The sequence below is a fragment of the Fusarium oxysporum genome, chromosome 12 (assembly GCF_000149955.1).
Source record: "Fusarium oxysporum f. sp. lycopersici 4287 chromosome 12, whole genome shotgun sequence".
Taxonomy (NCBI): domain Eukaryota; kingdom Fungi; phylum Ascomycota; class Sordariomycetes; order Hypocreales; family Nectriaceae; genus Fusarium; species Fusarium oxysporum.
The window spans coordinates 1-19,527 of NC_030997.1; the positions used below are offsets into that span (position 1 = coordinate 1).

The window sequence follows — 19,527 nt, forward strand, 5'->3', positions numbered from 1 at the left end:
TAGTAGCTCCTAAAGCATTATAATCCTATCTGCAAGGTGATCTAGCTCTGATTAGTCTATAGCTATTAAGGGGCTAATGCCTTGCATAAGTTTTTATAGGGGTATATATAATATAACTGCTAGGGTTATAATACCCTTGGCCTTATAGAAGGAATAAGGCATAATATTAAAACTAAATTTTATAATTAAATCTGCTAAATAGATATACTTTAAAGTCTTATATAATTTTAATTAAAGATTCTATAATATAATAATTAGTAAAATATGTAAGGAAAAATAACTAAGGAAGAGAGTTAATACTTATTAAAGCCTAATATGAGAATAAGGAGATATATAGGTCTTAAGGATAAGACCTAATAGAGGGGAGAGATTATATTATAACCCTAGTAGTTATATTATATATACCCCTATATTTTCTACTAATTATAAGAGGATTACCTAATTCCTATAATAATCCCTGCTTATTAAATTACTCAGATTATAATACTCTAAGATAAATTACTATAGATTATAACTAATCCTTATAGATCCCTTCTATAGATTACTACTAAATTATACTAAGCTAAATAGCTATAACTAAGTATATAGAATATATTTATTAGCACTTTTATAGATATAGCTTACTAGCTATTAATAAAACTTCTTTATATTAATTAAGCCTAATACGCATTAAATCTACCATTAAGAGACGTAATACTTTAATAACGCTTAGTACTATGCCCTATGCAATCTGCTAATAATAAACCTAGCACGGCTTAGTTTACCATAGTTAGAAAACCCACCGTCACAAACACAACCACTTTCATACCTATACACTTTACTCCTTCTTGCCAAATTACAGCATTCTGATTAAGTATCCTCCACATATTTAGTCCAGATCCTACCCCACAATTCTCAATCCTGTTATTGTGTTTGTGGGGTAGATCTTGCGATGACATGTGAACTTCTCGGAAATTCGGAAACATTCCGTGAATGCTTCTTAACCGAATATTTCCAATCCAATCCCCAATCACTCTGCATCGCCTATCTTCGAAATCACATTCATCATGGATCATCAGTCCACCATGGAGAAAATGCCGGTATCAATGCCGAAAAAGCGGAATGCTGCCGATATCGAAAGTACTACTCATTCTACTACAACGGTTACTGGGCGGCCCAAGAGGGGCAAATATACCTCCGTGGCCTGGTGAGTACAATACACTGTCTGCTCAGGAATGGTCGTGAGAGTTAATTGAAAACAAAGCGACGGTTGCAAAAAGAAGAAGATCAAATGTATACCATCTGAAGATAACAGCTGTGAGCGATGTATTACCGGCGGTTTGATGTGCAGCGTTGCCACCAATACAGGTCAAGTTGCCAAGGAAGAACCTGACAGGTATGTGTCTCAATGCGTTGGTAGACCGAATTGACAGCTTTATAGGAGTCAGTATGTTTAGGCTCTTACCTATGAACTATCACAATTACGACAACAAGTATCAGACCTAGTGGTCATTATCAGAGAACTCAAAGAACAGGCCCTTGATGCATCAACTATACCATCGCATACGCGTTATAATATCGTGACGCATTCTCCCAGCAAGTACTCTTGGGGAGGTACCTAGCCAACCACAATTCGTTGGCCCGACGAGATCCGCTTTCGGTCTCCACGTTAGCGAAAGGTCTTTGAATCGAATGGGTGTACCAAGATTTGACTCTATGCCACCGAATGGTGCTCAGTCACCCCGAGAGGAGCCTCTAAGTGGTAGACTCATGACTGACTTGAGCTTCTGGGATCATTGCACGGCAAGCGACGTGATAAAGTATCTCGTTATTTTCCAGGAAGAAGTACAATCAGTATATCCGTTCATTGATATTAGCGAGTATATTGCACAATCTAAGGGGATTCTTCAAGCTATTCGAAACGGAGGCCTACTTATGGAAGAGGATGAATCTACTATGTCTAAGTTGTGCAGTAAAGATATAAATCTTGCTCGAGTTGCTATAGCCACTGGAATTATCCTGGAGGAACCCAGCAAGATTGAGTTGAGCACCGCTATAGTTAACTCTGTCGAGACGATCGTCTCCATAATCCTTACTCCACGAGTTGATTTGAAAGAAATCCAACTCACTTCACTTCTGGTAAGTTCTATCATCCCATTTGACAGCGAACCATGGAAAGTGAAGCATCGATTAACTATTCAAAGAGTATATACTACTTTCACTCCGGCGAGGAGCTACTCTCCTGGAGGACAATCGGCATAGCAGCACGAAAATCGCTGGAATTGGGTCTTCACCGAAAGAGAAGTCTTTTGGATAATTTTAAAGATTCTGACTCTCGTCGCCTTGCAGCACGCGTCTTCTGGTGTGTTTACATACTTGATCGACAGTGGAGTTTTGGGACGACCTTGTCGTTTGCTCTGGTTGAAAAGGAAATCGATCCAGAGTTACCGAAACCAGTAAGAACTATTAACATAATGAGTTTAATCAGGGCTAACTTTACTTCTAAGGATGAGGAATATCCTTATCTACAGTGCATGGTGGGCCATGGTCAACTCTGCTCCAAGATCTGGGACGCTCTTCCGCCTCTTGGGTCCGCATCTCAAAGCATCCCGGATAATATAGCATCAGGGCAAGATCTATGCATTCAAGATTGGCTTAACTCAATTCCACCTTATCTAAGACTTCACCATCCACGCCTTGGTCTTACCCCTCAAAGACAACCTAGACTTTCACATTATCTACGCGCACTATTATACCTCCGAGGGAACCATACACGTATACTTATCTACCGCCATCACTTGATAAGCACGGCTAGTATTACAGCAAGTCTCCGGAGTGCATTATTAGTAGTAGATATCGCCCAAGATAGTATCCAAGTTCTTGTGCATCTTCACGCCACTACAGATATCTACTTACAGCAGCAAAACGTATTTAATGATTTCCTTCTTAGCGCGTTGGCTGTTCTCTTCCTGGCTGTTTGCCATGCTCCTGAGACTTTCTCTGCGCTATATCAGAGGACATTTTCTGAGGCTGGTGATTTGGTGAAGGACCTTTCTCGTTACAATATTGTTAGCAAGAGGCTCTGGAGAAGTATTCGCGATATGATACGACGCATAAAAGTTTTCGGGTTTCTGCAGACAACCAATGAAGAGAATGGTGTGCCAGGGGAAGATTTCAGTGGAATAGCCGACGAACAAAACAAGATTGCAGAAGTCACGACAGGACTGGGAGAGACAGTACCTATGTCAACACCTCAGACTGAAGCCTTTACTTTTGGCGATATTTCGATGCCTGATACGGACTTGGCCAGTTCAGGTCCAGACATGTTTCATATGAGAAATGATCTTCTAAATCTGTTTAATGCATTTGAACAAGGGCAGCAGTTTCTGCAGCCGATACAAGGTACGCTCAGCCAGGAAGAAGAGTTTGCAATGGCTACGGAACAAAGAAAGGACATATCAATGAGATTTCAGGGACTTATTTAAGAACTTATCAATCGTCATTGATGGAAAGGTCTAAGGTATAATTGCATTTTGCTCTAAGTTATATACATCTTTGTTATTAAGTAGATCATAGTAAACCCTCATTCAACCCCTTCACAAAGGTTGTTAACGCAAACATGAGCCGCATGCTGAGTATTATGATAGCAAAATTCCCTTTTGGATTTGAAAGTCAAAATGGCGACGACCGTGCAATTTTGGGCTCGCTGATCACTCGTAGCTTTGCCGGCTTGTATTGAAGCCATGAAAGTCTTTCCTTCCTTTGAAGTTGCAAGAACTAAGAACATGAAACTCTGAAGTGAAACTAACTTGGCGGCTTCCTGGACATCTGCTTATGAAGGGCCACGACGTGCTGGTCTCCCGCCTTGGCGATATAGAAGAGGGTGATCCGGCCAACTAGGGAAGACATGTTCATGGTGAAGCGGTAAAGATGAGCTTGAGAATCGTTATTCAAATGAACGTAATTAGAATATATGTAATGGCTTAAGAACGTAGCCTTTTTCTCTATTGTTATTGTTTTAGGGATCGATGGTTAAGGGAGTCTTATATTAAGCACATGCACCTAATGGCTGCTTTCAATTCCTGACGTACATCCTCTCCAATGTCCTTTAGAAATTCCTTATCTCCCGTGTTAAGAAGTCCTGCAACAAGCTTCTCACTCAGGCTGCTTCTCCATTAAAAACCCCCAGTCCTTGCAAACCAGTTCCTTGGTACTTTTGATATAGCTGCAAAGGGAAAACGCAGGAAATATAGGTGGACAGGCGCTTTTCTTCAGGCTCTTATTATTTCAGCAGGTGACCTAATGGACCTAGAGACCGCTAAGATCTAACAGAAGCTCCAGGACCTTATAAGCCCTATATGTTACGTGTCTGAGCCACGATCACGTGGAAGCCTCTCCTTACGATAGGAATTTATTAAACTAGCTAGCAAATCCAATACTTCATGTCGAAGAAAGGCGCTGATACTGGAGCTGGATTCATTGTTGGTAATGGGAAATGTGGTTTCACTTATAGCAGCAACAGTGATGGCTCGGTGTTTGCCGTTGATCTTTAAGTTTAGAGATAAATCATTTCTTATGTTATAACATTCTGGCATGGCCACAATGTAGTAGTAAGAATAAAGTCAATTCCAATAAGTGTAGCTTATCTACTGAATATTTTCCAAGGGATTCAGGCCCTTATACACCTGTCAGAACATACAGCTCTCCCGTAGAATCACTGGTTAAGAACAGCCTTCCGGACTTGTCAAATGCCAGGCCCGCCGGTCTGAAGCACCCAGAAGGGCACTTAGTATTGTCCGTGTTCCACATCAGCGGCACTTCAGCTTTAGGGTCGTCAGATTCCGGCACTGGCTCGCCGTCAGCAAAGTCCACCTTGCTAAGACGGTAGCCATCACCAGGGTTGCGGTTCCTGAAATCAGTTAGCCAACACTCGTGCAACGGTAAATCACATCTGAGGGCACTCACCAGCTTCCGTGGAATGCAATATATGCCGCGCTACCATCAAGGAACTTAATGTCTAGCGGCGCAAGGTGTGATCCGAACGTAATCCTCGGCGCTTGCTTCTCCTGACACTCCTCATCTGTGAAGCCCAGATCCTTCTCTCCCTGCGGCGTGCCAGCAAACTGCTTGCCAACCTCTGCTCCTCCAGGGTAGTCCTTGATGTTGTAGGTGTCGTAGGTGGAGAAGCATCCGGGATATCCATAGTTGGCACCATATTGGGCGCTGGAGGAGTCATTGGGAAGGCCGTGGAAGTTGAGTTCCTCACCAGGATTCGTGTTATGGACATCGACGTCGCCGCGGTAAAGATTATCGACTGAGTTCTCAACGGACCACTGCAAGTCGAGTCAGTCAACAGCCTGTCAACAAGCCACAAGCCGTGGCTGGAAAAGAAAGACTGCACTTACGATATGCCCCGTAGAAGGGTCCTCTGCCCAACCAACACTGTTACGAAGACCCCAGCCAAGTACCTCCGCCTCACCATACTCCAGAGGAGCATCCGCCGCTAACAGTTCATCAATCTTGAAGACTCTCACCTGGCTGCGAACAACATCTTTGTCAACAGTCTCGACATCCAAATTACCATCGGATCCGCCAGCCACGAGCAACAGGTTGGGATTGCCAGCGAGAGGGATCGTCAGGGTTCGGGTAGAATGAGTCGAAGTGGCACTCATACCCGTGATGACGGTCCGACGAGAGCCGACGCTGCCTTTGGAGGCGTCGTAGTCGTAGGCGTATACTTCGCTGGGAGTAGAAACGAGAATGGTTTTACCATCGGCGGTGAGAGCAATGCCGTGGTTCAGCTATATTTGCACAAACCTGTTATTTCTACTTTCTAGCCGGAAGCAGGATTGAGAAAAACGTACATTCGCATTAGAAATTAAGGCGTCGTCAGAGTCGATGCAAACATCGAGGTCCTTACCATCATCGAGGACAACCCTCCTCACACCCTTGCTGCCAGCCTCGGCGATCAAAAGGTTGCCCTCGGTGTCGACAACGAGGTGTCGAGGCCTCTGCAGACCAGTGCGCAGGAGTTTGAACTCCACGCCATCAGCGGTAGCGATGTTGGCCTTGGGAGTGAGGTTGCATTGTGCAGAGGTAAGGCCGATGAGAGTTGCCCCAGCTGCGAGGAGTACCTGTACTAGACGTGGCATTTGTGGTTCTTTTTGAGAGTCGTTCGATGTTACAAAAAGGGACGCGCTACAGTGTAACGTGGCAGCTATTAGCGAGGATATATATGTATGGAAGGACGTTAATCACTGCCTTATACATCAGTACTGGCATTCCTCTCTCCCCTGGCATTCAGGGCTGCTAAACCATGTGTGACATCATCCCATTCTTCAAAGACTGGGACGGGTGAGAGAAAGAAAAAGCACCTACTGAATCCAAGCCTCTGTCCCGTCCCGCATCCTTGTAAGACGTGACATCGTCCAACTATTGCCAAGGCCACTGCCTTAGTACTCTCCACATATAGGGAATACTTAGAGGGAAGGATAATAAGCTTAAATCCTTACATCTCTAAGCTGTCAGCCACCCGAAACCCCCCAGCCTAGCTCTGCCGATATAACATCCCAAGGCATCTTTCCCTACTCTACAGATCCACATAAATCTGTCAAAAAGTTATCTTTGTTGATTGCCCGCAGCTCCATTCCTTATCTTATCTAACTTCTCTCTAAAGTGCGCTTATTCTATCACTTGCCCAATCAGGCAGCTATCGGCCGTTGCTCCGAAGACCCAATTAGGCAGGTGTCAACGAGGGCTCCGATGGATGCGGAAGATCGTTGTCCCCGCCTCTGATTTGGCCCTTGACTCCTTCCGAGGCTTACAAAACCCCCGCTCTGCCAAGACTAACCTCGCTAATCTTACGATGAGATAAAAATGTTTCTCATTAACCTAAATGCATTTAGGTAACCGCTGAACTTGAAGGTAAAGTGGCTGTTGAGTATGAATAGAGGCTGCGACTTTATAAGGCAGGCAGGGATAGCTAGAGGGAGTCGCTGGCTTGAGAGTGCTGCACATACGAGGACAACAAATAGGAAATACCTTATAACTTTTATAAAATAATACCCATCAATATATTAATTAAAGTATAATTAAATAGCAATAGAGAGCTTTAAAGCCAGGCCTGGTATCCTTTACTACTACTCTTCTAAGGTATATAAGTCTCCATCGGATTTTGACAACCTTGACATTGTGAGTTTGGTGAAAGAAGGCTATGTAGTGACCGCTCAGCTTGAGCGGCAATGAACGCGTGAATCGTGGTACAATTGCAGCCTGTATGCTGTAGTAATAGATCCTGGAGACCCAGTACTTCGTTTCTCAAATCATTATAGCAAGTCCTCAGGACAGCATTCTCCTCTTGTAATTTCTCCTCGTGAGCTTCCAATGTTTCTGCCTCATGCTGCTTACGACCTCGATACCTGCGAGAAAGGTTGCGATTTCTCTCTCGAACGCGTGATGTAATATCTTGTATAGAATCTCGCCTATGGCTGACATGACGTTGCTTTGTACCGGTTACGGTCTTGCTCGGACGGAGCTCTGCGTTTTCTTGACCCTTGGGTACTGCCCGTGAATGGTCTTCCTGAGCGGGGTGAGGTTGGCCCAGGCTGCCATATTCTGGGCATGCTGCTGCTGTGGACTCCTGGCTGGCACTCTGTTCTGTTTGTACAACTCCAGAAACATCTAGCCAGCCTTCAAAGAACCAGGAATCAGGCTGGATGATGTTGTTTGGATCTCCAGCAAACGTACTCGTCAAGTCAAGAGTGTCAAAGCCGAACTGAGTATCGGCTGGGGTTGGATAGGCAGGATACCCTGAGGGATCATGCCACGGGTTGCCGACATAACCAGAGGAGAATGCATCCATTGCAGTTATTACTTGATAAACCCATTTAGTCTTCATTCACTTCACACAAGCATAAATGCTATACTTACGATATAGAGTGCTTAGGTGCTGTATGAAGTTCTTGCCTAAGAGGTTTGCGGTGGTATAAGTTGAATATCCGTAATGTCTGCTGGTGGCTGTGCAGCCATTACAATGATCTCTTTTGTCTTTTACCTGCTGGCTTCCCCTTATAGGCAGACATGTTATCTCTTCACTCCGCTTGGGGATCTTAGATGGAACGTCAATTGTAACCGTAAGGGTCATATCATGGGTCGATGGTCTAGACCAACGCCCTTCCCGGCCGGTATTGGAGAAACAAATGTGGACACGAAGCAAAAACATGTCTACCTTGCGGCTGAGAGAACATGATCACCGTCATATGATGATGGCAGCAAGCCACATTTCTGTGTCAAACGATTTTCCGTCTCAAAATGGATTGAGTCCGATGCAGTATTGCCAAGTAAGCTGGAGCTTCGCTGAGGTTTACCATGTACCCGGGATGCGTAAGGGGTAGTGGCGTCATATGCGTAAGCAGCCACATTCTTACAGGGGATTAAGTTATTCGGCGAACAGAGCGCTGCCGCAAAGAGGGGTTCAGATTATTGTGTAACCCAGGAGTTGAGAATCAGACTCAAATATGACCTGTCACTCGATAAGGGCATGACAGAATGCTCAGGTCGGGCTTGCACCTCCGTTTTAGGGAAATCTGGGAGGAGTTGCAATAGCAATGACACAATTGTACATCATAACGCTTGCATACCATTTGTGTAACATTGGAGATTTGGTAGGGTCGGTAGCTTGATGACATGCCAGTCTTGCGATGTTACCAAGTGGCTTCGTCCCATTCTCGCTTACCCTGATTACTTATAAATACCCAGGGTAGTTTGTGTAGGTCTAATTGTTCTTTCAGGATGAGAATTAATCATCAGTACGAGGTTAATCAACACTAACAGTCAATCAAGCCAGAATGAACGGTTATCAATAGTAAAAGAATTATTGTAAGGCATAAGAGGAAAGGTTATCCGGAGCTACTCAAATCTGTTGTAAACCGGTACACACAGTCCCTCATGGGATTAATTGCATGGTGAATGGCGAAGCTCGGTGATTTATTCTGGCAGCTATACCTTGTCACAGACTCAGCTGCGATAAGTTCAAGGCTAGTCCTCTTAAACAGATCAATGTCAGGAATCGGGGATGTGGCGTGCTGTGCCGTTAAAAAGCAACGCCGAACAAGAGATGGGCAGCATCATGCGCACCTTGGATGTGATACTTCTGAGCTTTGCATTAGTGGGAGATGCTCTGACAGAACCTGGCAGGGATTGGAAGTGTGGCGATCGGCGATTGAGAACCCTCATAAGCGAAGAGCGGTTGGTAGGTATGCAATAGGTTGTAGATGGCTGAGTGAATCTTACAGTATTGTCTTGACAGACGGAGGGGGGGGGGGGGGGGGGGGGGGAGGTCGCTGACCCAATCTTGTCTATTTCCCCTACAGCCTGAAAATTGACAATAATTGTATGGCGATTTTTCGATGAACTGGAGGGCATTGGCAGAGCTTGGCACCATTCCAGTATGACGTATCATATAGAACAGTATTAGGCTTCAGCCCGATTGTGACATGGGCTGATCTAGACCTTTTCACAACCGAATCCTATTTGTCGATGCGGGGAGACGGCGACAGCCACAGGGCCCGGCTCCCCGACAACATCATGTTGTTGAAATACGGTCCCATTGGGATATTGACCTTGCTGGAGGAAACCGAAATGTATGATCGGTTGGCAAGTTCCGGAATCAGTCGACGCGGCATACGATGCACCACTATCTCGGTAAAGGGCTGGGCTATCGAGCTTGGATATTTTGATGTCCGCGGGGCAGTCACGGCATGCCACGACAACCAGATTTATTTATTAACCAGGTAATACCGGTTGTTTTCGACATTAAAACAGATTAATCTGCCTCGGAACAGATTGTACAAATCCTTTACTCAACTCAACCTCAATTTGCCAACTACCCGCTGTAGTCTCTGAAGGCCGCCTTAGAGATTAGCAGTACCTCCTACACTCTTCCGCAAAGCCTTGATTACCATCAACCCCGCGTAGGTTATCTCTTACATATTTGTACCATGTTCTCACCCCCTGGTCTACCCGACACTGTTCCACTTTAGCTCTCCATCATACCACCCTTGTCGACCAACAACATGAACTGCAGACTGGCTCAGACTCATCAGATGCCTCTTGAACTTGCACCCGAGCAAGGTATGTCGCCCTCCAAACTGACACACGATGCTTACTAACGCGTTCTTGTCAACAGCTACTGCTCAAAACCTGCCCTGGGACGTGGATGAGTACTTATCTTCCGAGTATTTCTCCAACACGTCCAGCTCACCCGAGCTTGCTGATTATGTGCAAGCTGGTTACCCCTTCAACTACGTGCCGAGCTCTGATGCAGCACCCAGCCACGACGCCGACATGCAATCCCCGACCAACAGAACGAACGAATTTTCTACTACAACAATACAACAGAGCCAGTTGTCAACACAAATGGTTCAGGCCCCATTGGTGTCCGAGGTTCAACTCCGAGAAGCATCACGCAAGCCCAAAAGCCGCAAATACCAGGTGCCTTCAAACACGACAGCACACATCCGAGAATGCCACCACCTTGCCGAGAAGCAGTACCGCACTCGACTCAAGTCGCAGTTCGAGAGTCTTCTAGCGGTGCTGCCAGCGTCAAAAACACGCACCCTAGCTGATAGAGACAGCATGCCAAGCTCAGGGCAGGTCTTGAGCAGGGGCCAAGTACTAGATCTTGCACGAGGGCGTATTCTGGAGCTGGAAGAAGAGATTGAAATCTTGATAAGTGCCACGTCTAATGGCTATATTCAGGCAGGTGATAACCACAGCTTCGACGGACCCATGACTGTATCACTTTCCCATCCAATTCTTTAGCAGGCAAAGTTGTGAAAAAAACTAAAACAGCCTTTAACTCCTATAATCTATACTTAACTATAACTGGAAGTCTACTCTTCAACTATTTAACCTAGAGTCACTGTTCTTTCAACTACACAACCTGCCTCCCAGAAATCCTTGAGTACATAACCACAAGCAGCCCTATATGCAGCCCCATTATCTGCATTTAAGACCCAGAGAACGTTGAAAAACTCATATACCATTCCATCTTGATAATCTCCTGCTGAACACTGAATCTGATTCTCGTATTACTACTGCAACGACTCGATGGTTTTAATTCAGAAGATTGATCATCTGAAACATCAATCCATCGCTCGTATTGATCATAGATGGCATGAAATGGCCTCCCGTCATGATATCTGCTTCTTCGGAGTACCCTGTCCTCAAATGTATCTTTCAGATCTCTTCCAGTTGCACTTCCTGCTGATATTGCAATAAGTTCCAAAAATTTGTCCCCGCCCACAAATCGAGTCTCCCGTGGGTCGAAGCAACCCTGAGAATCTGCCTATCCGGTCCTGGAGAACAATCACTGTTGGCATATTGTTGAGAGGTTTCTTTGTTAGAACAAGGTTGACAGAGTTGCACATAAATCCTCCTCTTGCGTCAGAGAACGGTTCAAACCGAATTTCTAACGTAGCTGCTGAGATAAACGTTCAGCCTTGGCCCGGGTTGAGATGTAGTTCCCTGCAGTTGATGCAGATCTATGCAAGGAAGAGGTCTTGATTGTTTGACATCCGGCAGTATTCACAGGGGTTTTTGTCATATTCCATGTAACAAGATTTCGTATTTTCCAAGAACTATCGGTAATTTGCTGCATCGAGCTTGGACTGATAGCTGAGCCTGCTCGGAACCTCTTCGGGTCAAGAAAACACACCATGCCCAAGATGGAAGTGAAGTTCTTCGAGTTGAAGAGCTTCTTCTTGCCGCACAACCGTCGGATATCTTTATGTCGTACAAATATGCGGAGTCGACATCGTCGAATGGTCCTCTCAAAGGCTGCCAGAGTAGGGCGTAATCCAGATAGTGTCTTGGCAGACCAAAAATGAACCCGCCAGGAAATGCTGGGACCAGGCGGTTTAGAATACCCAAGCATGCCGTCAGGCCATCCTCCTAAAACGATAGCTCCCGTCCATTATATGGAGAAAACAGGTCAGTGCAGATGCCAAAGTCAGGCGAGTTTAATGTATCAAGCCGTCGGAGAAGTGACGAATTTGATGTTATGTTACTGTTGGTTGCTTCGTCGTTCTTATTTGGTCTAAGGGAGGCTGTATCCCAAACTGCGCACTCGCATTGCCAAAACACCGAGTTTTTGAGAAAGAAAACCGCACGTTTGCTAATAATGTACTCCTTGTACGTCCACTCTCTATTAGACCATCTCGACAGGACTAATTCTTGGTGGTAACGAATGATACGCGCGTCGTGACTCATCTAGTACTTATGAGAGGTTTTGTTCACGGATCGCTTCGAACTTTTGCCATAGTTCCTGAACAGTCCACCCTCCGCAGCAGCGACTATTGTCACATAAGCACCGGAGTAGATCTCGTCCATGCGCATACACTCAAACTGTTTCTGCGGCCCGTCTTGGACTATACATAGCCTACCAACCCACAGATACCGCTCTCCAATGTTGCCTGTCAGTTAGATAGCGTGTTGGATAACAGCAGGTAGTTGCGATGTGTTTCGCTTCAGTGCATTAGGTGCCAGCATCGAACTCATGTTGCTGGTAAGGAGTTTTAGCTGATTCATGCGGTCAATTCCATTCGCACTGTCATGCCAAGTATAACTAAGAGCGATATATCTGTTCTGATGATTTCCTTGGAATAAACGTCCCTCCTTGACGTCAATCAGTCAAGTAGGGCCCTTCGGTTGGTCTGAGCCTGGCACATGCTGGCACAGGTAGTGGTATGGTATTTATCGCAGGTGAAGGGCAATTCTCTTAATGGTCTAATGATATCGGGCGTACGTCCATGTCAAAATGAAGATTGACTATGAGCTTTGATTTAAGTTAACGAGTAAGAAGTGAGAATAGAAATAAGGACGGTGTCTAAAAGGCATTTTCTACGTCTCTTACCCGGGTCTTGAGGCAATGGTTTGCGGGTATCATAATGACAGTGGGAAACCACGTTAACCAAAGGAGGGGCGCTGACACGTAATTATTGGTAACAAGCTTTGAAATGTCTGCACAGGCAGGAGGGATACAAAATATCTTCCGTGGGTCAGCATTTTTAAGAACTATGGTTACACTACTTTTACATCAAGAATTAGCTGTTGACTGATCCTACTACTTTATCAAGGACTGATGAAATGGCCTTGAGCAATTAGTAAACTGATTGTAAAAGCGGAATATGGATTACATTAATTGTAATAAGCTAAGTGCGTCGAGAATATGACATGTTCTAATTTCGTAAAGCCTGTGATTTACTGTCTTGTCGCCCCAACGGTCAGCGAGGACAAAGTCTCCGCCGCACTGTCACATTGACCCCAGTTCTGACCTGTATTTGTGCTAACGAGATACAAGAAAATTTGAGCCCTCCGCTGATTGAATCCTCTCGTCCTGTACGCCTGTACGGCTGAACAGCCGCCAAACTGAGACTTAGTGCTGACCAGGGCGAGTGGCCATGAAACATGACACCCGCTCAGCCAGGAAGGTAATGTTGTCCGGAACAAGCCGGCCCAGCATGTCTTCGAGAGGAACTTAAACATTATGCCTCCAAAGCTACATTCGCGTACCGCTCCACCTTTGAGACAAATGACTCTTCTTGGCACAAAGGTCCAGCAGATCCTTCCTCCATAATCATCGATTATCAAAGGTAGCTATGAAGGATGTACTCTGCCTTTTGGTATTGATCGGCGAGCGCCACTGGCGTTGATTTTTCCCAATCAATGATTGGACCAATCTGGCTTGACGGGAACGTGGTCACTCCGTGTGGCACCTGCAGCTGCCCACATGCAGATAATCAATGTGGAGCTGTGAGCACGGACCGCGTGCATGGTGAAGGATAATTCCTCATTGAGCACCTCGCAGCGGTGATTCAGGGGAGGCACTCCAAGTCGACTGAGACTTACAGTTTCTGGCCCCATTGCCTTCTGACACCCCACTCCAACTTGCAAGGGCTTGGCAAGCGCCAGGCCCTTGGCATAAGCCAAACTGAATCCGTAAACACCAATAGTAGTCCTGTATCATTGACCTTGTAAGCAAAGAATGACTTGTAGAGGTTACATTCGGCTAGCTTGGATCCGACTAGCCAACAAGCGGCTTGAGTAGGTTAGATAGGCACACAATGAGGCTGAGTATAGGTAGCCTGAAGTAGAGAAGCGTATTTTACCATTTGAATCTTGGGCTGATCCGCACCCGGAATGGCGCTTGGTGTACGTAAAAGCGAGAGGAAAAAGAAAAACCTCGTATATGCAACATGCAGTCGCCTTTTCGGCCATCTGCAATTGTTTCTGGAATCGGTATGCCTGTACATACATTCATCCCGTCAAAGTCTTATCGCTGCCTATCGAGAAGTGGATTGCCACTCCATCCCGAGGTTAAACCCCCGGAAACTCAGATTGGTTGATTTCATTCGAATCATTGACTTCATTGGCTTCGAGCTTTCCTGGTGCTTCTCGAGCCCTGTCTACATTATAAAGAATTCATTACATCTACCCGAGAGCACGACTCAGGGACGATCAGTATCGTTCCATCTTGAGTGCAATCTTTTCTCATATTTCGATCAATATGCCTCAGAAATGGGCATTGCTTTGTGGTGGGGATTACTATGTCAGAGGCACGGCGCGTCGGCGGAACGGGTCACTAGCCAGTGGACCGAAAAATCTTGAGGGCTGTTGTTATTCAATAAGGCGGAATTCCTTCAGATAAAGTTCCAGAAGCTGGGTCAGCTGGAGGATTTACATATGGCCATTGAACCTGACAATCATGCAAGGAAGGGATCCATTCTACTCAGCTTGGCCAAGTTCCTTCATCTACAATTCGACAGAAATGATGATGATAAATCTTTCGAAGAGTCTCTGAAATATCTAATTGATGGTGCAGAGGTCTCTCATTCACCGCCCACGCTTCGAATTAAGTCGTCGACACTGGCTGGCATAATGTTGGCTACCAAAGACGACTGGAGAGAAGCAAGTCGTATTGCAGTACTGGCTGTGAACCTTTTACCAACAGTGGCTCCTCGCCAATTGAGTCAACATGATCAACAGCATTTACTCAGCACTACTAGTGTTATAGCCACAATGGACGCCTCTTTTGCCCTCGAAGCAGAAAAAGCACCTCTCCACGCTGTGCAGCTACTATACTAGAGTTGGGCAGAGGAATCATCACTAGTCTTCGATCTAGGTTGTGGTCTGATGTGACCGAACTCAGTGAGTGTCATCCACAAATAGCTGAAAGGTTTGAATAACTTCGAGATATGCTCGACTGCCCGATCCAAGATCTTTATGACAGCGGGGCCGAGGGCGATCCTTTGGGCTCCAAGCCAAAAAGAAATGACCGCCACCAAGCGAGCTTTGATCTTGACGATACCATTGGGCAGATTCGCCTCCTCCCTGGCTTCGAGAAGTTTCTGCACCCTCCGCCAGTCGAGGTATTGAACAGTGCTGCATCTACAGGCCTATTGTACTCATCAATTCCAGCGTACATCGCTCAGATGCAATTCTCATTGAGAAAACTGCCATGTGATCGATACACCTTTCTGACTTACATGAATAGGACGTGGAGGAAAGGGTGAAGATGTTGATGCCAATTCGATCCAACTCTAAATTAACACAACAAGCCGAAGCGGATATGTCTAGTATACTGGGGTGGCTCTGGGACGTTGCAGTGTGCCCGATTCTGGATGCGCTGGGCTTTCCAAAGCCTACCATGGATGATGAGTGGCCCCGAGTATGGTGGATTGCAGTCGGCGAATTAAGCTCATTTCCGCTGCATGATGCAGGTCGTCATACGTCTTCATCGACAGACTCAGCAATCGACCGAGTAGTCTCGTCTTATAGTCCTTCAGTCAGAGCTCTCCTACATGCTCGCAGGCAATCCAGAAAGGCTAGTGATTCCATGCATGACCAGGCTCTTCTAGTGTCAATGGCGACAACTGCATGATGTTCTAATCTCAGCTTTGCAAAACGCGAAGTGGAAAAACTGGAAAGGCTACTCCCTGCCTCAATGAAAAAAGTAAAACTGGAACAACCGTGCAGCGATGATGTTCTCAAGGGCGTATCTGATCTATATTCTGTAAAAGTCGCAGAAAAGGTTTACAAAACTATTTATGATCCTGGCAGGGTTAGTGATGATGCATCGGTGTCGATGGGTGTGCACAATGCTTTGACGTATCTCCGAGATATCACAAGGCCGGCAAACGAAAGGAAATACAGGAGTCCACCGGAATCCAAGGGAGTCAAGGACAGACTCCTGTATCTACTTTCCTGGGCCGGCCCTGTGATACTTCGACTTCAGTCTAGAGATGCAGAGGGTGATAAGACGATAGGTAAACGCAAAGGGAGTGACTCACTGATTTGGGCAGCTTATATTCACGTTGGACCTTAATGTATGAGATAAGCTGTAGTTAACACTGTCTACTCGTCACGCTGTAATGTGACTCCGACCAGTGTATACACTCTCATCTCCAATTCTGTTTTAAGGATACGAAATCACGCACCCTCAGCGCCTCTCAATGAAGCTAGGTAGGACCAAACGCATCAGCACTAGCGGGACGTTGAAGTTAATTGCCATGTCCCGAAAGAACAAAGCAAGATCCTGCTTATGGAACTATGCATATGGTCTTGCTTAGCTCCTGCCCCTAAGCAAGTAAATATCTGGGGTACTTACCACGCGGAGACCAACAACTCCGGCACCATTGATGAGGACATCAATCTCGCCTACAGTGGAGGTGGCCTGTGTACATCGGTTACTAAACATTCCATGGCGCAGTGTTGATTATGATTTACTTCTTACCCCAGCTCCTCGCAGTCTTTTGGGTTATCGACGTCGCAGCGCGAATAATGCACTGCATCAGCACCAAGGTGCAAAAGACCATCCTTGGTAGAATCTGGCGGGGAGGGCTGTGTATCGGATAGGAAGAGACTGGCACCAGCAGTAGCAAAGCTTTCTGCGGCGGCGCCGGCCATAGTACCAAGAGCACCTAATTAGAGTTAAATAACAAAAGACAGGGTCCTAGACAGGGAACAGTTCTTCCGCGAGACACGTACCGGTGATGAGAACAACTTGTCCTTTCAGGGAGATTCTAAACTTGGTTGGACGAAGGAATGGATAGATTTCATTATGAATGCGGGGGGGCTGCTGTCCTGCAAACTACATTTCAAGAACCAAGCAATGTCTTTATAGTTGCTATATAGCCTCTCTAGTGCTGACAACTGGAATCGGTAACAATGATGAAAGGTAGTCTCGGAGCCAGCCTGCCTATAGTTCCCGAATCCCATAGTAACCAGATCCGAGACACCCCCAGCCCGATAATCCACCATCTTCACGGAATAATTGGTGAATAGCAGCTGAGAATTGCACGCCAGACCAATCCCAAACATCTACCCATGTATGTGGCTCAGTGGTGCCTTATCTAGACGCGTTACTTATCTGGCCGCCCTCGGTTTGCCTCGGCCTTGACATTGCCAACTAAGATCATCTCTTCGATATCCTGCACATTAATCGTCCCTTCTTCTCAGAAATACCCACACTCAAAGTATCAACAGGCTCTTGTGGGTGGACCATTTCTAATTTGTAGTTTCTCAGTACCGTAGAGAGCACCTTTAAAATATTCATCATAGCCAAGTTCTTGCCTATGCACATACGATGCCCAGTACTGAAAGGCGACAAGTACCCCTGGAGGTCTTTGCTGTTGGGACCAAGGAAGCGATCTGGGATGAACTGGTCGTGGTCCTTGCCCCAAGCCGATGGGTTATGGTGAACGACGTGGTTCAGAGCAAAGACAGTAGTCTTTCTATTGTTAGACTCGAATGATTCTATCATGTTGTTCAGTCTCACCTTCTGAGGTATTTGGCATCCCTGAATCACAAGTCCACCAGGAGTCATAATCTTCCGTGGTAATGGCATGGTAAACACAGAGTTAATTCTGAAGTTTTCGTGCATGCATGCCCTTGTATATGGTAGATCTTTCTCGAGGGCCTGGTAAGAAATGACTTGACCCGTATGATTAGATAAGTTCGAATCTAATTCTTGGATAACCTTGTTCAAGACCTCAGGGTTTTGTAGCAGATGCGAGAATAAGAGCGTCAGGGTGCCTGACGTTGTATGAGACCCGGCGACACTGCAGCTTGTGAGAAGATGGCAGGCAGTATAAAGCAATCGCACCTACATCATTGCAAAGGCCTCGGTATTAATGTCCAACTCGGTAAGCTTGGACCCAGTCTCAGGGTCAACGGCCACTAACAAGCACGATAGAAGGTCCTTGCGGCCGCTGGATCCAGCTTCAATCCTTTGCCGGACACAAGCCGCAGTCAGATTCCGAAGCTGCGCACGAGCGTTGAACAGACGTTGCAGCCATGGAATGGGGATGAAGGGCAGAACCTTCTTGATCCACGGGAGAGCATCTGGCGTCATTCCCATCAAGCAAGCAAGATAGATATGGTCATTGATGGGCGGTAATCGGGCTAGATCTCTCTCATCCTGCGAGTCGAAACTTCTGCTAAAGGCGAGCTCACCTAGCACATCGAAGACGTAAAGGGCAATCATGTCCTTGAGATCAAAATCTTGGTTACTATCGCAGAAATGGTCCAGGTTATTCCTCAGTTTCAGGATATGGCTGTCGACAAAATGCTCCATCTCCTTGATGGACTGCAGGGAGAAGGCATGGGCCATTTGGCGACGCCTGATGGCGTGAATCTGATATCTAGACTTAGTGGAACGCCCATTCATGGACAAAGGATGGCATACCTCTTCATCTTGTGTTCCAAACAAGTTGGGATTGAAAGTCGTAAACCCATCGTAAAACCCCGTCTTTTGTAGTTGTCGACCTCCCTTGTATATGGTGTTGACGGCGTCGGGATTACGAAACGACAAGTCATTTGGCCCGACCCGTACAACGTCGCCATACTGCTCATGCAGCCGAACAAGCGTATGCGGGAGATGCAAATTCCAAAGGTGGTAGGTTTTCCAAAGGTTGGTGACCGAGGCGAGGGGAGGACCGGGGTACTTGGCAAGTGGGTGTAGGTAGCGATAGTAAACAATGTATACCAGTCCCAAGAAGCCGACCACGGCTGATGTTTGAAGAAGAATAGGCAGGCTCGAGGCCCAGGTGATGAAAGATTCAAGCTCAAGTGACATTTTAGCAATGCAATGTATAATAAGCGTAAAGCGTAAACAAGAGGTTATAGCTGAAGCTTTTATACTTTCTTTGCACATTTACAGGCTCATCTGCTTACGGATCTATACCGACTCATAGCCACATAAAACCATCACGGAAGCACGGAGGCGGAACTAGCGTCTATGTACACCGCGGAACTAGCGGGTGCATCGGAATTAGTGCAGCAAATTTCCCCGCACATTCAACTGCCGAGGATTTAGATTCAAGACCACCGGATCGAAAAAGGCAGGCATACAAAGGAGACCCAGACAGCTCGTCGTTAGTCGGGTTGAGGGCAGTCAAGAACGGCAGCAATAGCCTCTTTCCTTTCTTTCTGTCACATGTGTCCCTCTAGCTTTTTTTTTTTTTCATAAGACTTAATCTAGTTGTTATA

The 19,527-nt window shown here is 46.1% G+C and overlaps 7 protein-coding genes across 11 annotated transcripts; 3 read left to right on the forward strand and 4 right to left on the reverse strand.

Moving 5' to 3' along the window:
- Positions 1-1,671: 1,671 nt before the first annotated feature.
- Positions 1,672-3,464, forward strand: FOXG_13062 (uncharacterized protein; the record flags this gene model as incomplete). Its single annotated transcript, XM_018393006.1, has 3 exons — positions 1,672-2,118; positions 2,184-2,435; positions 2,487-3,464. The coding sequence occupies 3 exons, from the start codon at positions 1,672-1,674 to the stop codon at positions 3,462-3,464; spliced, it is 1,677 nt and encodes a 558-aa protein (XP_018252175.1).
- A 1,044-nt stretch (positions 3,465-4,508) lies between these two features.
- On the reverse strand, positions 4,509-6,379 carry FOXG_13063 (uncharacterized protein). The gene is made up of 4 exons (XM_018393007.1): positions 5,844-6,379; positions 5,385-5,780; positions 4,945-5,312; positions 4,509-4,888 (listed from the first exon to the last, which is right to left on the reverse strand). The coding sequence occupies exons 1-4, from the start codon at positions 6,129-6,131 to the stop codon at positions 4,657-4,659; spliced, it is 1,284 nt and encodes a 427-aa protein (XP_018252176.1). The 5' UTR covers positions 6,132-6,379; the 3' UTR covers positions 4,509-4,656.
- A 452-nt stretch (positions 6,380-6,831) lies between these two features.
- FOXG_21057 (uncharacterized protein) lies at positions 6,832-9,264 on the reverse strand. 3 transcript variants are annotated; one of them, XM_018401404.1, is made up of 3 exons: positions 8,810-9,158; positions 7,909-8,761; positions 6,996-7,851 (listed from the first exon to the last, which is right to left on the reverse strand). In XM_018401404.1, exons 2-3 carry the CDS (start codon positions 8,198-8,200, stop codon positions 7,127-7,129), a joined length of 1,017 nt encoding a protein of 338 aa, XP_018252178.1. In that variant the 5' UTR covers positions 8,201-8,761; positions 8,810-9,158; the 3' UTR covers positions 6,996-7,126. The 3 variants fall into 3 exon arrangements, with proteins under 3 accessions (XP_018252177.1, XP_018252178.1, XP_018252179.1); XM_018401405.1 differs by having other exon boundaries at positions 7,909-9,023; positions 9,115-9,142; XM_018401403.1 differs by having other exon boundaries at positions 6,832-7,851; positions 7,909-9,264.
- Positions 9,265-9,342: 78 nt separating this feature from the next.
- Positions 9,343-13,025, forward strand: FOXG_13064 (uncharacterized protein). Of its 3 annotated transcripts, XM_018393010.1 has the most exons (4): positions 9,343-10,110; positions 10,166-10,214; positions 10,265-11,210; positions 11,261-11,694. In XM_018393010.1, the coding sequence occupies exons 2-3, from the start codon at positions 10,196-10,198 to the stop codon at positions 10,798-10,800; spliced, it is 555 nt and encodes a 184-aa protein (XP_018252182.1). In that variant the 5' UTR covers positions 9,343-10,110; positions 10,166-10,195; the 3' UTR covers positions 10,801-11,210; positions 11,261-11,694. The 3 variants fall into 3 exon arrangements, with proteins under 3 accessions (XP_018252182.1, XP_018252181.1, XP_018252180.1); XM_018393009.1 differs by having other exon boundaries at positions 10,166-11,210; XM_018393008.1 differs by having other exon boundaries at positions 10,166-13,025.
- On the reverse strand, positions 10,685-13,682 carry FOXG_21058 (uncharacterized protein). Its single transcript, XM_018401406.1, has one exon. It carries the CDS (start codon positions 11,912-11,914, stop codon positions 11,450-11,452), a length of 465 nt encoding a protein of 154 aa, XP_018252183.1. The 5' UTR covers positions 11,915-13,682; the 3' UTR covers positions 10,685-11,449.
- Positions 13,683-15,233: 1,551 nt separating this feature from the next.
- Positions 15,234-15,919, forward strand: FOXG_21059 (uncharacterized protein; the record flags this gene model as incomplete). Its single annotated transcript, XM_018401407.1, has 2 exons — positions 15,234-15,407; positions 15,533-15,919. 2 exons carry the CDS (start codon positions 15,234-15,236, stop codon positions 15,917-15,919), a joined length of 561 nt encoding a protein of 186 aa, XP_018252184.1.
- A 558-nt stretch (positions 15,920-16,477) lies between these two features.
- On the reverse strand, positions 16,478-19,114 carry FOXG_13065 (uncharacterized protein; the record flags this gene model as incomplete). The annotated part of the gene is made up of 7 exons (XM_018393011.1): positions 16,478-16,585; positions 16,646-16,711; positions 16,804-16,958; positions 17,623-17,767; positions 17,816-18,098; positions 18,147-18,673; positions 18,725-19,114. The coding sequence occupies 7 exons, from the start codon at positions 19,112-19,114 to the stop codon at positions 16,478-16,480; spliced, it is 1,674 nt and encodes a 557-aa protein (XP_018252185.1).
- Between the last annotated feature and the right edge of the window lie 413 nt (positions 19,115-19,527).

Coding starts and splice junctions, on each gene's coding strand:
- FOXG_21058 (XM_018401406.1), bottom strand. CDS start 11,914: ATGCTTGGGTATTCTAAACCGCCTGGTCCCAGCATTTCCTGGCGGGTT.
- FOXG_21057 (XM_018401403.1), bottom strand. CDS start 8,200: ATGTTTTTGCTTCGTGTCCACATTTGTTTCTCCAATACCGGCCGGGAA. Junction 7,852..7,908: donor GCACCTAAGCACTCTATATC/GTAAGTATAGCA, acceptor GGGTTTATCAAG/TAATAACTGCAATGGATGCA.
- FOXG_13064 (XM_018393008.1), top strand. CDS start 10,053: ATGAACTGCAGACTGGCTCAGACTCATCAGATGCCTCTTGAACTTGCA. Junction 10,111..10,165: donor TGAACTTGCACCCGAGCAAG/GTATGTCGCCCT, acceptor TCTTGTCAACAG/CTACTGCTCAAAACCTGCCC.
- FOXG_13063 (XM_018393007.1), bottom strand. CDS start 6,131: ATGCCACGTCTAGTACAGGTACTCCTCGCAGCTGGGGCAACTCTCATC. Junction 5,781..5,843: donor CCTTAATTTCTAATGCGAAT/GTACGTTTTTCT, acceptor GTGCAAATATAG/CTGAACCACGGCATTGCTCT. Junction 4,889..4,944: donor ATTGCATTCCACGGAAGCTG/GTGAGTGCCCTC, acceptor AACTGATTTCAG/GAACCGCAACCCTGGTGATG.